At 42.8% G+C, this 19639-nt stretch overlaps 1 protein-coding gene across 3 annotated transcripts in view; it reads right to left on the reverse strand.

Annotated features, from left to right (window-relative positions):
- LOC138181616 (POU domain, class 2, transcription factor 2) overlaps positions 1-19639 on the reverse strand; it is a 126379-nt gene that overhangs the window by 19870 nt on the left and 86870 nt on the right. For all 3 annotated transcript variants that reach the window (XM_069116599.1, XM_069116598.1, XM_069116601.1), the window contains one exon: positions 9786-9842. In XM_069116599.1, the coding sequence (XP_068972700.1) occupies positions 9786-9842 (57 nt within the window). The remainder of the gene's footprint in view (positions 1-9785; positions 9843-19639) is intronic.

The raw sequence follows: 19639 nt of genomic DNA on the forward strand, positions 1-19639 counted from the left end.
TTCTACATGATTGTATAAATTTAATCTTTCCATGTGTAGAGGATGGTTGGTCGTGTGGTAGTTTAAATGACGGGATTACCCGATGTTGGAACCGTCAAATACATTTCAAAATAATTATAAATACAGAGTCAACCGTAGATTACTCGATATGGGTCGTTAAAAGAATGTTCGCTAAGACGCTCGGTATTAACCGATTCGCTAAAGACTGTGTATTGATCGCTGATAAAATCGCTCGAGACTGAGACTGAGAAAGCGGTCACCTTACGATCGTGTTCGTTTATTTATACTGGTCGAGGGGTACCGGAAAGTTTCCATTCGCTTTTGTTTGACGGTTCACGTAGCGGCGATATTGTTTTGCCCGGAGTTGGTTTATTATTACGTTATGTATATCTTAACGATGTTGGTACTCCTAGGCAAACTAACAACGTGGCTCGAATTGTCCTCTAGGTCACGTGTTGCTACGCATGGACAACCGAAATTCTATGACTATTTAACGAGAGTTTACAGCTTTAATGTTTAAAACGCCTGCATGAATTATAATGCAAAGATATTCAAAGAATAAAAATTTGCATTTGTTTCATGATAATTTTGGTGGGTAACAGAAATATTGTTGAAAGACGTATGGAATTAATGGAATTCATTTTTTTTTAATTTAAATTGCTTCGTGTGTTTAAAAAAGTTCCACTTTGGAAAACTTGTCGCCTACCAAAGTAACGTAGTGTACGTTGAATGAAATGAATTAATTATTGGAGTGATCTAATTTAGTTCGGTCTTAAGAATGCTGCGAAATATCTTTAGTTATTCGTGTGTTAAAAAGATTTCATGTCCCCTTCTTTTCCGAACACCATCTTCCCCTACATCGACACCCTTTTTCCTCGCCGACGTGTGCGCAAGAGATCCTCCTCTTTCTCTCTTTCTCTCTCTCTCTCTCTCTCTCTCTCTCTCTCTCTCACCCTTCTGCCCTGCCCTTCACAGTTCTGGCTTAATGGCTGACGCGGCTATCGGGTTTCTGCAGAAGCGTAAAAGATCTTCGAGAAAGGGAGCGAGGAGAACGATATAGTCGACTTTCTCTGTCTCTTGCCTGTTCCACGATAAGTCTGCTCTTCCTTTAACTGAACAAACGGATCGAATCAACTACCGAAGGACACAGAACATTTTGTATCGTAAGAATACATTTTCTTTTAAATATAAGAAACAACAATTGTATATTCTTGGTGTATCGTAACTAACGATTGGGGTTCGAGGTTGAAAAAAAGCGCCGAAAGGATCTGACTACTCATCAGCCTGTTGCAGAGCCACCCCCTCGAAGCCTTCGTAGGCTGGTGTATAAAAAATCAGGAGGGTTGCACCCCTGGAATACAACGTTTCAGTCGATGGTAGATAGCCGGTCGCTAATTGATTATAATAAGCCATCAGGAAGTAGAACCGGAAACGAGACGGCAGGGGTTACGGACAAGAATGATTGAAACAACGTGAGCATACCTTCATAATGGAAGCATAAAGAAACAGGAAGAAATGACTTTTTAACATTCTTGATTTTATCGACGATCGAATTAATCTCACTTGCAAGCGATTAAATAATTAAAGAATAATTAGAGCATCGTGTCGAATTAGTTCTGACTACCTTTCATACGACTACAGACGAAAAAAGAAAGGAAAAAGTCGATGATTTTTTTAACACTCTGGCGAACGTCAACGGAATCGTTATTAGGAAAGAAAAAGGCAGAAAATTAAAGAGAAGGAAGCATAAAGAGAATGAAAGAACGGGAGGCAACTGACAGCGGGGGCGTTTGACAATTTATTGTCTTCATTTGGCCACGTCCATATTTATTGCGTCGTCAGGAACAATATGGCGCCTATTAAGCGAAATACGGGCCCCACCGTGGATGCGGAATCGAATTAATACCACGCTTGTGCCGCCGGATCCCGTAATAAGCTTAATAAATATTGATCGTTTAATTAATGTAGAATCGACGCGTGGGACATCGTGCAACTATCAGCAGTCCATTCGATCGCCCACACTTGGACACGAATTTATTAAACGTGCGCCATCGATATTCTCCTCAACGTTCGCTCGAAGCTTCCTACAGGACTCTCTGTACATTTCTAATTACTTTACGCAACTGCAAGGTTTTCCCATCTCGACGATCTTTTCTCGAAAGTATCCACGTTTTTAAGGTACGAATAATTTCGACCCCATTTACCAGCCAACGAATAGATCTCTCGCAAATTGTTCACTCTAATTCGCGGTTTCTCGGTAACGCTATCGTGTCAGGGGATCGAAAAGAAGAATAAGAAGGATGGGGTCGGCAGCCAGCTCGTTCTACGTCTACTAATTATACGTTCTCGAAGCAATTGGAGATCATGGCGCGAGAGGAACTGTCGACAGAGCGACGAACGGCGAAAAACGGCGTTCGCCTTCTGTGGGAACGGTTCGTCCCATTAATGGAATCACCAATTGCACACTTATTGGTTTAATTGCTAATTGCTAGTCTCCTTCTTGCTCTCTTCGTCGCGAAACGAGCAACAATGGCGCCGACACCCACCGCTCAATTCGATGCCATTTTCATAAATAGTCCCTCCGTACTGTCCTTTTTAATTTCTTTGTCTTCTTTTCGAGCTCGAATCGAATTGAATCGTACGAAGCTTCGTGGGCGAGGATGAATTAATTTTCTTTCATAGAATACAACTTAATTTTCTTTCATCGAACAAGGTTTAAAAATCCTTTACGCTTGTTGCTACAGTATGCCACCTTTCTTAAATTTGAAAAGTAAATTTTTGTTCACAATTGACTGATGATCTGCGACTAAAGCCACGACTATGTTTATTATACGTATAGAACGTTACATTCTATTGAAATCGGTCAGATCCGAAGCATCCCTTATTAAAGCAAAGAGAGGGAGAAGTATGAAAGAAAAAGACACGGAAGTCGTCCTCGAGCCCGTGAGAAATATGTCGAAGAAAGAAAACGTCTTCGAGCTCGTTCCGAGTTGGACCGTTCCCTCGATGTTTCTCGTTTTCTTCGCTCCCGCTCGTTGCCTCCATCATTCCGAGAAACACTCGCTATACTCGTTTTCATTTCCTCTTACGCGATTTGCCGGCCCGCACAGTGTCTTCTGCACGCGCGACTAGCTCGCGTGCAAGCTGAGCGAATGCAGTTTCGATGTTTTTTCCATCGACAATGGTCACGCCGTTCTTCGGCAAGAAATCGTGGATTCTAATATGCTTCTGGTGATTAATTCCGCATAGGAGAATTACGGATAATCGCGTCTATCGTTAAAAGGGAAGGAAATTATGCGATGCGAGTGGTGTCGATTAAGCTATCCTTAATGGTAAAAATTTGGAGCTAAACTGTTTTATACTTTACTCATGATCATTGTTTATAGCTTGTCCAGAGAGGTATTTTTCTTTTATTCTATCGGTTGGAATTATTTTCGCTGCGCATCTAAGAGAATTATTTTCTACGTAAAATAATTTTGTTGAACTATTTCAAAATGTGAAGGCTCGGTTTTCGAATATAAAAGTCACAATGATAACTTTATTCTTTTCCGCCCATCTTCAATTTTTCTACTAGAACGAAAGAGCGTTTGCGTCCATCTCCTCAATTTCATGAACTGCCGATATTTAGAAATAGACGTGTTTCGGAATAGAAAAAGTATTAGTACTTGAACGAAAAAATAATATCGAAGAATTAATTTCATATCAAAGATGAGTTTTTCTCTTCTCAACTTTCCAATATATATTCAAAGACTCGTAGAGAGTCTGCTATGGATCAAACCAGGAAAGAAGAAGCGAACGTTCCTCATCTACCCGCGAATAGAGTGTGCAAATAAAAGGGGCGAAGACTGCGGTCAGCAGTCGATCGGATCAGCATATTCCGTGTACGGGACGTTCGATGGTGGAGCTGCTGAAGAGAGGACGATAAAAATCTGAAAATCCCCGGAAAAGCCGCGGCATGGAATTTGAATTTGCTCCGGCAGGCAGGGCGCGTGAATCGCTCTCGTCAACATTCAAAACCAGTCCGCCTCGTCACCATCGATCCGAATAACAAAGTGCGCTGCTCTGCTTCTGGTGGAAACGCTTGTTAACGGGCTGCGAACGTTCCCGTTCCCGTAGTTCTGGTTTTTTGTCGTCGTATCGCCTCGAACGGGCCGGCCGACGTTCTCGGAAAAACGCACGCAGGAATGAGTCTATCGTCGATAATTGAGAAAAGTCGAGACGTTCGACGTTCGAGTTTCCTGGATATGTGTAGAATCGAGTAAATTTTTCTCCTGCAGTCTGAGTAAATTTATAATAAAATATATGAAATATGACGTTTCTTACAAATTTATTTTTTGTTTATATATTGTTTATTAGAAGAACAGGTAAATGATTTGTTAGTGTCCAGTACCTTGAGTCTAACTTGAGTCGTCATTTTGTATATCAAATTTTTTTTTATCTTCGGTGTTACTCTATAGGTGTGTCTATAATTTACGAATAAACGTTTGTTGTTAATTGTATATACAATTTATGAATCTAACTGTACGCTTACACAGCTTCACAATTTACGATTCAATATGTTATATCTAGTACACAGTTACATGTACTTATATTATTAGGTTGGCAATTAAGTGATTGCGAATTTTGTCATTAGGCGGTAATGGCAATATATCGTATTAGCTACAATTTATGAACCACACGAATGAATATGTTTATCTATAATTTATGAATCAACCTGTATACTCGACTGCCTCGACTTACGAATCCACCTGCACATTCCCTAATTCCTAAATAAATCAATTGATACATGTAATCGCGTCAACAATTCTTAAATCAATTTGTGTATTTTCAGATATCCTTAATTGTGTTACGTTCTCCCGTTCAATTTCTCCCAATTATATTCCTTTAACGTTAAGTGACATCTTCGCGAAGTTCGAACTGGAAAATACGAAAAACACGCGTCATCTAGAAAAGTTTTCGTTTGGTAATTGGAATATAAAAATCCGAAGGTCCTATAGCAGGGTTAAACGTAAACCATCGAAACCTAAGGCTAATCGACGATTAAGTGTCCAACCACTTTCCCATTTGTTCCGGTAACAGGAAAATCGGCAAAATTTTCTCTCCGCGCGAATCCACGAAAGTCGCGTCTTGAGTAATCGAATGATAGACGTGAGAGCTCGGTCGGAGCTTAACGGGAATCGAACGATACGCGGTAAAGCTTTTTGCTTGTAAGCTAGCGGCTTTTCCAGGGACACCCGGCCACGCAAGAACCGGACGTTCTGGATTGGCGGGCGTGAATGGAAGGTTCTTGCGGGAGGGTCGGGAAGCCGTTTCGGCATTCAATAGCGGTTTTCCACGGTCACCACGGTCCTCGACTGCCGATTTGAATAACAAAATCACCAGGAAGACGTATTATCGTCCTCGCGGCCGTGCGACCGGACCACTCGCCACTATGTCGTGCGAGTCTATATCGTTGCGACTCGTTTGCATTCCAAGCGAAACCGATCTTCCCCGTTCCGCCGACCGATCACCATTTCCATCCTCGTCGATCCCGCCGCGATACTGAATCTATCCATTCCGCGGAATCGACGCATTGAAAAACACGCACGTTGCTCCAATTCTGAGAATAGAGTCGCTTGCTGGATACCATTTGCATGCTGGTTCTTAGGAATCTCGAAGGAATACGGTAGGTTGAGTTAGGTTAGGATTTAACGTGAAGTTAAAGGATGTCACATCTGCGACAGTCGTCGACTCTTCGTGACTCAATTGCCATCTCGTTTCAACAGAGGATTTTTATGCTTGAAGAATATTTTTGATATAAAGTTGAAAACATGTCGTTCTATTAGCAATACTTTGCCACGGCTTAAGAAAAATTCGATCCTGAAAAGGCTAAGACCAAGCGACGATCACAATTTGATCGAAGTCTACGAACGACGAGATCGGTATTTCATAACGTAGAATATGAGGATTTTATGGAAATAGGATTCATGAATTCAATATGACGTAGAATAGGGGAAGGTTGAACGACACCGATCCAGGGAATGTATAGTTTCAGATCAGGCTGTTACTCTGCTCGTAATTGAATAAACCAACCGGACAAACACCCGCGGAGGTGTATACCGGGAGAAACAATAGCGATATCGAAGCAACCGGATAACGATCGACAGGTGGTAGAGAATCAGCCCATAAATTACGCCTTGACCTGGGGACTAGAGCGAAAGAACTTTCAGATAATCATCTATTATAGTACCAACACTCGTTCCTGCCTTTTGGATCGTTTCTCAAGGTCCAAGTCGAACAGGGGCATAGAGTGACGATTTTTTTTCAATAATCTCGACGTAACGTAGTTTCCTTGATTAAAACCACGATGAGAGAACGAAGAAAAGACAGGAGTGGCAGTCGAAGGGGGAAAAAAGACAAAGAACGGAGAAAATATCGTCGAGAGTTTACATTACAAAGTATGATGAGGGACTTGGCCGTTCTCCGTTCGAAAGATCTCCATGAAGCCCGCGTTAAAAGAATCTCTGGTCTGACCATATCGGTCGAACAGGTGTGCCTGTACGACGCAGGAATAAACGATTAGTGATTCGATTAGCATCCGTGGATCATATCGATCGCAGCTACTTGCATTCCGAATGATACCTCCAGTTTCTTTCTTAGGCCGATTTCGCAATTTCGATCTGCGTGTAGTCGTCCACGATTAGAGAGATCTTCCACTGTTGCGCAGCTTGATCCCGACCGAGTTAATTATCGACGATTCGTTACCGAGGACACGAGAACACGTTAATTAACGTACCCGTGCTGCGTCACGCCTGCACGACGCAAAAAGCTTCGCGGTTGAAAATTAAGAAGCACGTCACGTGGCCTTCTACCCGTCTAACTTCATCGTCCCATGCCGCTGCTATAAATCGCGTTTTCCATAGATAGAGATCGAGAAAATTCTCGTACATCTTTTCTTCTCGATTCACCCCTTTGGTGGTCCCACGAAGATCTTTATCAGAGTCTTCAAGACGAAGAGATCACCAACCAAGAGATCACGGTAGAAGGAAATCAAACAAAAGACGAACGAACGATGGAGCGAACGAGAGCAAAGGGTGGATGGAAGTGTATAGACAGGTTTAAGGAGAAGAGAAGGAAGAAAAATGGAGCGAGCGGCGGTGGTGGCGCTAGGCGATCGGAAGTGTGTCAAATTACAGAGGTCCGTGATATTAATGACTCCTAATGACATGCCCCCTCTAACCGTGGTTCCCTTCTCCCACCTTGCCACTCGAATCCCCTCTTCGACGCCCGATTTCCTCCTACTGGTTCCCCTCGAGCGACCAAGGTTGGCCGAGGCCGCTCTTCGTGGTCGAAACCGATTCACGGAATCGACATTAAAGATACAATTGCTAATTGAAGGAGGCTAATAGCAATAAGACAAACAATCGGGGCTAAATGCTATAAAGTAAAACACAGGTTGCCAATGGTGTCCCTCGTCGTTCCTTCTCTCGTTCTTTTTCGATTTTCGTCTCCTTCCGCTAGACAAATACAGGGGACGAATTGTGCCGAACTCGCGGCCCTCTTCGCAGGATCTTCGAAATCTTCTTTCGCTCGTAACGACCGGTTCAGCGTTTCCGAGAGTCCGGGACAACCGGGCTGATTTTTTGCGTCTCTTCCAAAGCTTTGTTAACATCCGCAGTTCTTGATGCTTATTTTTCACTGGGGACTGACGAGCGCTTTCGACGAGATGCGAAGTGTTCCGAGGAACTGAACGAAGTTGCCCGATCTGTATATTACTATTTTTCTTCTTTAGTTTCATAAACAGGGGTGCAGGGGGGAGACCAGCAGGAACTGACTCGATTTTTACATCAACGAAATTTTGCAAAATTAAAGTATACATTTTTCTGATTTCAAGAACTCTGAGACCGTCTACGAGAGAAATAACTAAATTAAGCTACCATCTGTTGACTGAATTCACTTACACGAACGCGATCTCCTATTATGTATAACATTTGCATATTTTTAACAATTTCAAGATAATTGAAAGACTTTGAAATCTTCTCAAGTCATTCCGACGGGTATGATTGTTTCAGGACAAGATTCGTCTCGGTTCGAATAAGATACCGTCATCGTCGATGTCTGAGCTTCTTTGACATCCCAAAGACAGACCGATCGTAATGTACATCGAAAGGGGCGCGAAACGTGCCGCTGATCCGGCTCGTTAAAGATCCGGCTCTGTTATTACCGGCTACGTTCTCTGAAGGCGCGATCCTCGACGTGTTATACTTCGCGACACGTGACAGCCCCGACGAGCTGCGTTTTCCAGGCGAACATCGACGGTCAGCAGAAATGCACACGCAGAAACAGGGGGATGCCTCTCACGCGAGCCTAAATTATCCGCTGGAATCCTCGATTCCCTTTCCGCTGTCGCGTGAGAAGAAACGCCGCCGCTTCAAACATCCATCGTCTTTCGACGAGGCGATAAAACCTTTGAAAAACGTTCTTTCAATCGGTTGTCGAATTTTTACCGAAAAAATCTCGCCAAGCTTTAGGGTTTCGACGACGTCTTCGTTCGTTTTAGGGAGAATTCTACCCTTTTTACGAGCCGGACCAGGAATCCTTGGACCGAAGAACGAGCCAAGGTTGTCGGATAATGCTCCAAGTTAAAAGGCCACGAAAGAATTCTTCCAGGCAAATGACAAAACCACTGTGCTGCCTCTGGTAGGCGGTAAGCGAGAGAGTGTAATTGGTTTTACGACATATTTTACGTGGAAAAGGATTAGCCTTAGGATGCAGCGTCGACAACGTTCTATTTCTATAAATGAGAGTGACGATGGAATTTTTGGACGTTGCGTGATTCTTCCGCGAAAGGCAACCGATTTTGAATTTTACGAAAGGACCTTTCAAGATGCGATAAGGTACTACAAATTCAGATAGTACGATAAATCGATCATTAAATTTTCTGCCAATTTCTGGTAAAATTCGAAATGGGTTATTTCGAATTCGATTTACTTTAACTTGCGATTCAAAATTTTGGATGCCATAACACTCTTCTCTTTAGTTAAGGTATTTTCTTCATTTGAGAATATTTCGATCGATAAGTCGAACTAGAATTACATGTATTTAACAAACCCTACTTCGGAATTTGCTAACAGATAAAATGTAAAATATGTATATCGTATGATACACAGTCGGCCATATGACACGAAGCGGAACGACGAAGAAGATACGAGACACGGGACGATGATGAATCCTTTTCGAACGACTGGTTTCGCGATTGGGCCCGATCCCGTTCCACGGTCGGTCGATTAATAAAATGTCCGTGTCCGCGGCGACGCTGGCGGCGGCTCGTTCCATTTCTTTGTCGTCTCTGAAAATTTCTCAATCAGCGGTGTCCCCGGTTTCCTTTCCAGAGGCGGATTTTCTGTGAGTACACGGGCGCATCGGCCCGCAAGGGGCGCACAATGTAAAAGCCTGATCGTTGCAATTAAACGATGTTGCCCCGGCCCGATCGGTCGTGCCGGGCAAAAAGCTGGCTAAGAAATAACGACGCGGATTTATAATGCCGATACTTGAGCCTTTCGCTCAGACTCCGCCGTGTCGTATTATTCGTTTGTGAAATTTATGTTCCTGCCATCGGCGAAGGTTAAACCCTTCGGTACGTTAATCGTATCGCGATTGGACGACGGGGAGAGGGGGAGAGGACGAAGGTGGTTCGTACGGAAAAGAGAACGCTGGATGGAGGAACAGAGAGGAAGAGAGAAGGAGAGAGGAAGAAGAGGTTAAGGCGGACGACAGACGGACGATGAAACTCTGTGCAAACTCACCTTGTATGGATTCCGGCGAGGCTGGCTCCTTATCGATTCGGCCGAGCGCGTCGCTGGCTGCAACAAAAAGTGCAACGGGGCCTCGTTAGTGACGTCGCGTTATAAAGCCGCCGGGGAAACTTTGCCTTTTTCTCGTAAAAATGATAGATGCGATTTCAAAAAGAATTTCCGCGAGTAGGGAGCGTTAGCTGATGCCCTGTCCCGACCGGCGATATCTGCCCATAAAGATCCTCGCGACAATTAACAAACGACGCGTCCTCCTGATCTTTTGTGAGTCAGAAGTCCCAGCCTGGGACTGGACGTTACTTACTCGTTTGAAATTTTTATCGCTATTGCTAATTGCGAGGAGAGTCTCGATTTTTACATTTAACTCGACCTTGGTATTTATTCGACGAATATCGTTTATCCGAAAGATTCGTACAGATTAGACGATAACTTGAAATCATTTTACTAGCGCGAATTTGCCGACATAAAGTCGTTTAAATGCTAATAGCTTTAGTTATCGGAACAAGGCTTCATTGTTATTCATAGTTTGAGGAATTCAGTTACCCAAATTTTATTCAAAACTTAGCTGGATGTCTTGCCAAACGTCATCTGGTTCACGAGACTCGAAGAACGTCAGTTCGCTAATCAGCCGCTGGATCTCACCACAATTTCTTCGAGTCTTCTTGACGCACGAGTTCATCTTCTCTAACCCCTATAATTTCGACATAGATTCGCTCAGTACCCCCACATCGGGGCTGATTAAATCGGGGAGCGCGTAAATACGATCCCAGACATAGTATCGGGAGTGGAGCTGTTATCAATCAGTCGAATTATGCTAAAACACAACCAATCATGGCAACACATGGTCAGACGACTGTCCCCTCGAGCTATTCTTAGAAATAGGGCGAATCATCGATCGATATTCAAATAATCTATTCTAAGTCGTATATAGAGGATCAGTGGAAAGAAGATGGTGGTAATTCGCAGAGTAGATGACCGCTATAGATCACGAGGGAGGCAAGGATAGTTCCGAAGAGGCCTTGGCCGGCCACCTACTACCCCCCAGAGACTCGCAACTCACCCCCGAAAACGACTGTATTCAGATAATCCCACCTTTCCTCTGCTACCGTTTCGTTCCTCAACACACGCGACATTTCAATACGGCGACGCCCGCCGGATAACCCAGCGCAAATACGGTCGGATCTACGCGACCCACGGCCTCGAAAATAACGCAGGCTCTAACGATGACATATCGAAGCAATAGGGTGAAGAGTATCCTGCTGATTTTTGTGTTTCTTGAATTTCTTCGGGATACCGAAGTATCTTGATGTGAAACATCATCGAATTCTGCGACGATTCGTGAATATAACAGCTTACACTCTTTGAAGTTTAAGACATTTAGAATTTCGATAGAACGTTCGGAAATCGGTATATGCTAGAAAAAGTTTCGGCACATTCCCTTATTTTCCAATATAAAGCATTCTTTTGTCGTAAAAATATGTTGTTTAATAAATATTTGTAGTCGCATGAAGGTACTAACGAATGATACGAAAATTAATATGCTTCTACATGATCAATTAACGTAACGTATAGATACTCTTACGAATATAATGGTGTGTTAATACTTGTTGTAGTCATTGTGATTGTTAATAAAACCATGTAGCTATTAACACAGGTTACTGTTGAAGTGATTCTCACTTTTAGGAAAACTCTACATCTTCTCTAATGTTTAGTTTTCTTAGTTCTCGAAGCCATTGTTGAATATTGTTTAGCTCTAAATCAATTTGAAGGGCCTTACGGCCTTTTCTAGGAACAAGTCTTGCGCAGAAGGTGTAGTGGGGCATAGGCAGGCCAGTCTTCCTAATTATACAAATACCCATAAGTCCATGGCTTCGGAGTTCAATTGTAAAGTGACGCTGCTAGCGTGCGAATCTGGACTAGCATACATTGTATTTGTACTTACTTAAATATATTTCTATTATACATTCATCCACGCATTTCCTCTCTCTATTCCGAGATAAACCTTGACGGGTTATGTACCCAGAGCCGTGAATTGTGTAGTAGAAACGCGAAGTGAGTAAAGTGGTAAAGTATTGTGCAAAGCAAAGTGAGTAAGAGTGTTGTGTGAAAAAAAAATAAAACAAAAATGGAATCAACGAGTGTGAAGATCGAGAAGCTGCGTGGCAAAGAAAATTGGCGCAAGAACAGTGGCGCTTTGTTATGCGTATACTTTTGGAGGAAGATGACGACATGATCAACGTGTGTGAAGGAAATCTGCGTCATCCAGGCGAAAGTACGGAGAAAGAAACTGCCCGTAAAAGGTTTTTAAAGGCAGATGAGACTGCGAGAAAACTGATTGTCGCCGCGGTAGAATGGAAACCGCTAGATCTATTTTTAAGATTTACTTTTGAGTTGCACAACAGCACGTGAAATGTGGAAGAAGCTGAATGCAGTGCGTGATATGAAGTCGGATGAAAATCTAAGTATGGTCCAGAAGCAGTTCTTCGATTTTAAGCGGGAAGAACCTGAAAGTGCTGCTCGCAACTTGTCAAAGTTGGAGCAGCTGTCAGCGAAGATGCAAGTTCTTGGGAGCGAAATTGGCGAGAAAATGCTGATTACACGTATTTTAACAACGTTGCCAAAGAAGTTTGACCAGTTTCACAGTGCGTAGGATTCGGTGGATGATGAGAAGAAAACCTTAGACAAGTTCACTATCAGGCTGATAATGGAAGTGCTCAGATGGAAAAACGATGACGATCAGCAAGTGTCAGTGGCACTGGTAATAAAAGACAATAACGACAAAAGAGAACAGCAAAAGCAGATAAGCAGAAGCGAATACGAGAAGCAAGGACCAAGCTGCTTTAAATGTGAAGAGGTTGGCCATCTAAAGAAAGATGCTTTAAATGCTTCATATGCAAAAGGAAAGACCACACCAGTAAGGATTGCTTTAGAAACAATCAAAGGGACAACAGCAGAGACAACTGGCAGTCCAAAAATCAAAATCAAGATCGCAGCAAAGTTGGTCTGCTAGGGAAGCACTTCAACGACACAAACGGTGAGCGACAATATTTAGTTAATCGACTCAGGAGCATCGGAAGACATGACGGGACGACAAGAATGGTTCAGTGTCTTTGAAAAATTCGACAAAACAGTAAAGATACAGGTCGGCGATGGTACTTTTATGGATGCGTGCGGCAAAGCAAATATCGAGGTAGAAACCGTCGTAAATGTCAAATGGTTAGTAGGTACAATGCACGATATTTTATACGTACCAGGTATGAAAAAAAATGTATTTTCCGTTAAATTCCGTTAAATGTAAATTCCGTTAAATTTGAAGAGGAAGAATATTTCAGTATTTTAAAGAAAGTGAAATAATGCATATTTTTACAGAACCGGAAAGTAATCGCTAGAGGTTCCGACATCGGAAAGTTATATAAAATCGATATGCGAGTTATTATACCGTCAGTTTGAAATCTTGGTAATAAAACGGAGTCAAACGCGGACTAGCTGTAGTTATGGCACGAGCGGCTTAGTCACCAAAACATCAGACAAGTTAGCAAATTTTTAAAGAATTTGAATATAAAAGTTGTAGATGACAGTAACTTTTTCTGCGAAGATTGCGTGTACGGGAACCATCATGGGACGAGTTTTCACGAGAAAGTTAAGCGCGCAATTAAACCCCGCGAAATAATTTACACGGATATACGTGGACCTATGGAAGTCGAGTCATTAGGCGAGAAACTTTATACTTCTTCTTCTTACGTATAATATATAAATGTAGGAAACTTCTTACATTTAAAGATGACTTTTCAAAATTCTCAAAAATTTTACTTCTTACGACACAAGTCAGAAATAATTGAAAAACTAAAATCCTTTTGCCTAGAATTTGAAAATCAATTCAATCGTAAAACCAAAGAAATTCATAACGATGGAGGGCAAGAATTTACAAAATAAAAAAGTTGCAAGTTTTCTAAGAAGCACGGGGTTTAAACATACAATCAACGTCCCATACTCCCGAACAAAATGGCGTCGCAGAGAGGGAAAATAGAACGGTAGTAGAGGCGAGCCTGTCGATGCTTTATTCGAAACAAATCTACCGTTGGTTTTATGGGCCGAAGCCATGAACACCGCAATGCATGTCATTAACGAGACGGCGCCGACGAGACAGAACAATAAAACGCCCTATGGACTGTGGTATGGGAAACTGCCAGGTTTAGAAAAGTTTAGAATTTTCAGAAGACATACTGGAGAAGAGAAGGAAACAGGATAAAAAAGCGAGAAAAGAATACTTAGTAGGCTATCTAGACGACGGACAAGGGTATCGCGTATACGTGAGGAATGTAATATTGGAATTAAACATTACGCCGCGACGTAATGTTTAAGCCTGAATAAGTATCTATGGAAATTGTTAACTTAAGTTTGCCTAAAAATATCGAACGCGAAGATATGTATGCGCAGAACGAGGAAGTACGTACGTATGAAAGTGCAGAGAACGAACATGAAACTATGGAACAACCTCATGTAGTTGGCGAGAACGTGAGACAATTGGAAGATAGACGTGCGATCAAACGAAGCAATGTTTATGGTTGCCCGATGATGTACGTGGCGAAAAAATTACCGGTGGATCTTAACGAAGCGATGAAGTCCGAAAAGAGAGAGTTACGGAAAAAGGCTATGCGTGACGAGATGAAATCGCACCATGAAAATAAGGCTTGGATTCTTGTAGAGAAACCAAAAAATCAGAAGATACTTAGCGATAGATGAGTTTTAACTATAAACCTAATTCCGGACATTTCGAAACGATACGAAGCGCGACACGTGACAAGAGGGTGTTCGCAGGAAGAACATATAAATTATAAGGAAACCTATAAAAATTGGGTATGAGAAATAAGAATGAGATTAAAAGGTAATTGTTTGTAAAGATGTAGAGTTTTAGGGAGGTTGTTGAAGTAATTCCCGCTTCTAGGAAAATTCTACATGTTCTGTAATGTTTGTTTTTCTTAATCCTCGAAGCCATTGAGTATCGTTTGGCTCAAAATTAATTTGGAGGGCCTCTCAGCCTCATAGCTTTTTATATGAACAAGCTTTGCAAATATAGTGCAGTGGGGTATAAACGGATCAGTCTTCGTAATTATATAAATACAAAAGCAGGCCGAAGATTACCCTGTTGATTTTTATTGGTGGATATAATAATACGTACCCCTTGAAATTTAATAGAGTTTCGATAGAATAAGTGTGTTTCTCTGGGATTTTCTGAAGCAGGTAAAACGTAGATTAGTACAAAAGGGGACATAATCACAGCAAGTGTAATCGCTGGAATAAGTTACAAAGAACTGAAACAATCGTGAGTGACCGGATTGAAAAAGGAAACGGGAATGCGAGCGCCTCGGTCTAACGATCATCGGCGCGCAAGTCTGGAAAACGAACAATGCGAGGTCCTTGATGCGCGCATTTTCATTATTAAACGAAGGACTGCCACTGGAAACTGGCACACGCTTACATTAAATATGAACGACGACCTCGTTCGCGTGTCCATCGACTTTTTCCAACGGCGCGTTAGTCACAAAGAGCGCGACGAGCGCCCCCAGGCAATGTCCCTTGCCAATTCGAAAGGAAAAGGTTAATCAAATTGATCAGCGATCGCTATGATCCATAAATATCAACGTGACGATCGTTACTTTTAGTTACAGTGACCATGCAAATCGAACGATCTTGTGTTGGATTAGAATATTTCTCGATACGATTAATCAACGTCAGAAACCTTTGAAACGTTTAAAAGGGAACGAACTTCGATAAATTCGAGGGCATTCGTGGGAAGTCTCCCGGGCGTTATAAAGCTGTTACCTTTGCACATGCACCTATACAGTATTCACAGGTCCGATGGTCGAATTGGGTTCTAAACACGTTCATCTTACCACCATCTTTTCCTAGGTCGTTTACGACTGCGTAAACACACGTCTGACCATTTACAAGAACTATATACTATACTCTTTAAAATAATATGAGAAGAAAAATTATTTAGACTTGAAAATTAACCTGTAACCAGTGAATACCGCAATATTTCGGTCCGTTATCATGAACAATTTTACAAAAATCGATATCATTAAAAAAATATATTTTTAAATATTTAATAAAATAATAAAGTCAAAATTTAGTAAGAAAGGTTTACGAATGATACAATTTCCTTGTTCATTCCTTTATTTATACTAAAATCACAATCTTCCACCCCTCGTAGTCATGAATTTTTTATCGAAAATTTCGAGCATTCACCGAGCTCGACATTTGCTCATCCAGATATCCGTATTCACCACAAACGGATAACAGTCAAGCCGGTCATTTATTAATTCGACAGGATCGCCTTATGACAGGCTTGGAATCGCGTGTCTGCGGCTGCAACCCCTTCTCCCTTAGTATTCATAAAGGTCAGCCGTGCGCGAGGCTCTCGCGGAGTGCCACCTCTCGTGCACGTACATATTCCCATTCACTCGAGTTACGTGGACGAGACACCTGTACAGCTAGCCGACAGCTAGCCGCGGACAGGTGAACTCGACGGACTTCCACCGGCTGTCGAAGAACGCTCGCGGCCAGAAGCACTATCGAAACAACGCGATTACAGCGGCTCGATTGTGTCCAGTCAACGGCCGCCGCGAAATAATGTAACGGCAGAATCGATTGTAGGATATACGCGGTGGATTGATCCCCGATGGGGTTGATTGGGGTTGAACAGCACATTTCGATGACTGTATTCATGTTCGATTGATGGGTAAGATAATAATCGAAGGCTTTATTCGCTTTGGATATATTAATCGAGAAAAATGATATTAAATATGTAACTATTACTTTGGCGTCTTGAAGCATTGTACGATGGATGTTAATAATATTGTTGTAATTTTATCCTCAAGTCACGGATGCTGCTGCGTCTTATCGTCAGTAATCTTTAATTATATTAAATCTTATGAAAGTAGCTTGTAAGTACAGATTTGATATTTTTATTGGGGTAGACCTTTAAAATGGAATACCATGAGAATTAATTTAATTAATTTATATATCGTATCAAGTAAGGATTTAGCAAAGTGTTTGAATAAAATTAAAAAGACCTCGTTATAATACGATGCAATATTATTGCCTTAAATAGTGTTTCAATTTGAATATAAACATTATACAAAATATTTAAATGTATATAGAATATAGAAGGAGTGCGAAAGGAATCTTGAGATATTAATCATTACAACAACCATCTTAATTTCCATGTAAAATGTTTTCGGACAAAACCAATCAAGTATCCTTCAATAAGGGTCTATCGATGAAAACCGGCGTGTTTCGATGACTCTATCGACTTGAATCCATGCGGTCTTCCGGCGTGTCCGCGTTTCTCCGTCCAAGGAAAACGAGATTTTAATATTTAAACCACGCCACGATACAATAAGTGTAATAAGCATAGAGTCGACCGTTGGCCGGCGCACAAGAGACGGTTGAAATATTAATGCTGACATTTCGTTGCTTTGCGGTAGTTTAACCACACTCCCCACACTTACGCCACCGTGCGGACGGTGGCTTTCAAGGCTGCGGTTTCCGGGGAACGATATTGCACTCGGCCATTCCCGTCGCGATATATTCTAATCGCACTGAATTCACAGCGAACACGCGTTTTCCCGGCTTCTTCACGTTATATGTTGCTTTTTTTTCTTCTCACGCCTGGGTCACGCCAAATATCCTCCTTCCGCTCGTCGTTCTCTCATCGAAGGAGCACCATGAATACCAGATGCGGGATCTGGATACGTCTAGTTTGCGTGGTGCCGGCCCTCTCATCAATTTTTAAGAACCATCTTGTAATACGTATGCACCGAGACGTTGGATATGGAAACCACGTTTCCAACGTGAATACAGCAGGGAGAATCGTGCCGCCGTAACGGGTCTGAATAGCGATGAGAAATCGCTGCTGGATCGTTCAAAGCTAGTCGAACAGATTTGATCGTGTCTCTTTTTGGTGGCCAAGCGACAGCCGATTGTTCGGCGAGCTTCCTCCTCGACAAAATTGATCTAACGACCAAACATTGGGACGCTATTCCTCGTTAATCTCATTGGCGATTTCCGAACTTTGAGAGTTCCAACAGTGCGGTATTAAGATAATGCATGGAAATAAAAATTTAGGAAGGTCCTGGTTCCATTTGCTGCAGAATCCCCCGTTCGTCAAGATAACCGGGCGAACGAGCGTCCCCTTTACCGCGAGAAAAATCCTAATCCGCGGCAACCGGAAAGTTCGAGAAAAAGAGGGAGAAGCAGCCAGACGAGACGAAGGAAAGGGTAGAAGGAAAGAGAAAAGCGTAGAGTAAAAGAGGGAAAGGGAACGAAAGAGAGACAGATAGGGGAAGAAATGCGCGTTGGAAACAGCGTTCTTGTACGTGAGCCGAGACTTTTTCCAATTACAAACGGCGCCATTCGCGAGCCGGCTGGCGGCGATTATTTTTAAAACAAGAATATTCCCTTCCGCCCCAGGACATAATGAGGAGGAGGAGGAGAAGGAGGGAAAGCACTGTTGGAGGGCGCGATAATGGCGGCCGTTATGAAGAAATCAACCCACCCCCGTGTCCCTCCGCCCCTCTCAACCCGCCACGCCGCCCCTCTGCCCACTTGATCTTCCGTCTCCATGGCAACCGCCTTGTCCAACGGACCCCTGCGAGCATACAGGGTGGTTGCGAGCATTCTCTCTTATTATGAGACTTGCTCCACCCGCGAAAGGGTTGCAACCCCCGGTTCCATGACGCCCGCCGCTAACGTGGCCTCCGGTGACTTTGAAAACCGTCTCGACTCCGACCTTGCGAGGATAAAAATAATCGTCGGTGTCTAATTGTCGGCGGTTTTGTCTTTGGCTAGTTTTCTTAGGACCGAAGAAATTTGTGTTAATTAATCCCGATTAAGTTGACGTTTCAAGAAGAAATTCTGGAGAATGTGGTTTCGGGAGGACCCGTTCTGATGCGCTTCGAAGTCTTCGCTAAACGCAAAGGGAGAGTTCTTGAAGATTCGTGAATTCCGCGATACATGTAGAAGCGAGTGACAAATGACTGTTGACGTAGTTATTTACAAGAGGAAACATTATAATCAAGAAAACGACTTGTATAATATTCAACGCAACCCGTTGCTAAATAAGCAGAAGATCCCACGGAGTACAGAGGTAAAATCCTGCATATTATCTCCTTGATTGAACCAGGTAACAAGGCACAAGAAACAAGTATCCATGGACGCGTTCACCGCGTGGCCAGGATCATTTCGAGGTATAAAGGCCAGCCAGATCGTTTCCTCCAGCGAGGGTTTCCAGGAAACCACGATGTTTCATCTGGATTTCTACTCTGGCAACGCTCTCGCTTGTCCCTCCGTTTCCGCGAAGCGCAACGAGCGTTATACGGGTGCAGAAACCGTCCCAACTGCGTTCCATCCAATTAAACGATCCCGATGCCCTGTACGCGGCTTTCAGGCGTCGGTCGATCCATCATCGGTCGATAATCGTCCTCGAAACGCCTAATCCCGCGACGAAACTGACGGATCATGGAATAATTGCTTACGAGACGATCGCGCGTGATTCGATGGGGCTGAACTGTCGCTAGTTTCTTTCGCCCCTACTCCAGCGGCGTGACAAACGAACGAGATGCACCGGAGGAGGGTAAAAAAAGAAAAACACAACATCGATAGACACGCTGTTAGAGGGGAGAAGAAAAAGATGGTCGAGACACAGAGAAATTATTTGAAATTGATGAGGATGATCGGAGAAGGGTTGGGGTCGCGTGGCGCACATTCGATGCATAAAAGAGCTTTGGCCCCTCTTTTATTGCTTTCCATTCTGTGACACGCGCGCCTGATCTTGCACCCCTTCC

The sequence above is a fragment of the Bombus flavifrons genome, chromosome 7 (genome assembly GCF_040668555.2).
Source record: "Bombus flavifrons isolate JBK064 chromosome 7, iyBomFlav1_principal, whole genome shotgun sequence".
NCBI classification, from domain to species: domain Eukaryota; kingdom Metazoa; phylum Arthropoda; class Insecta; order Hymenoptera; family Apidae; genus Bombus; species Bombus flavifrons.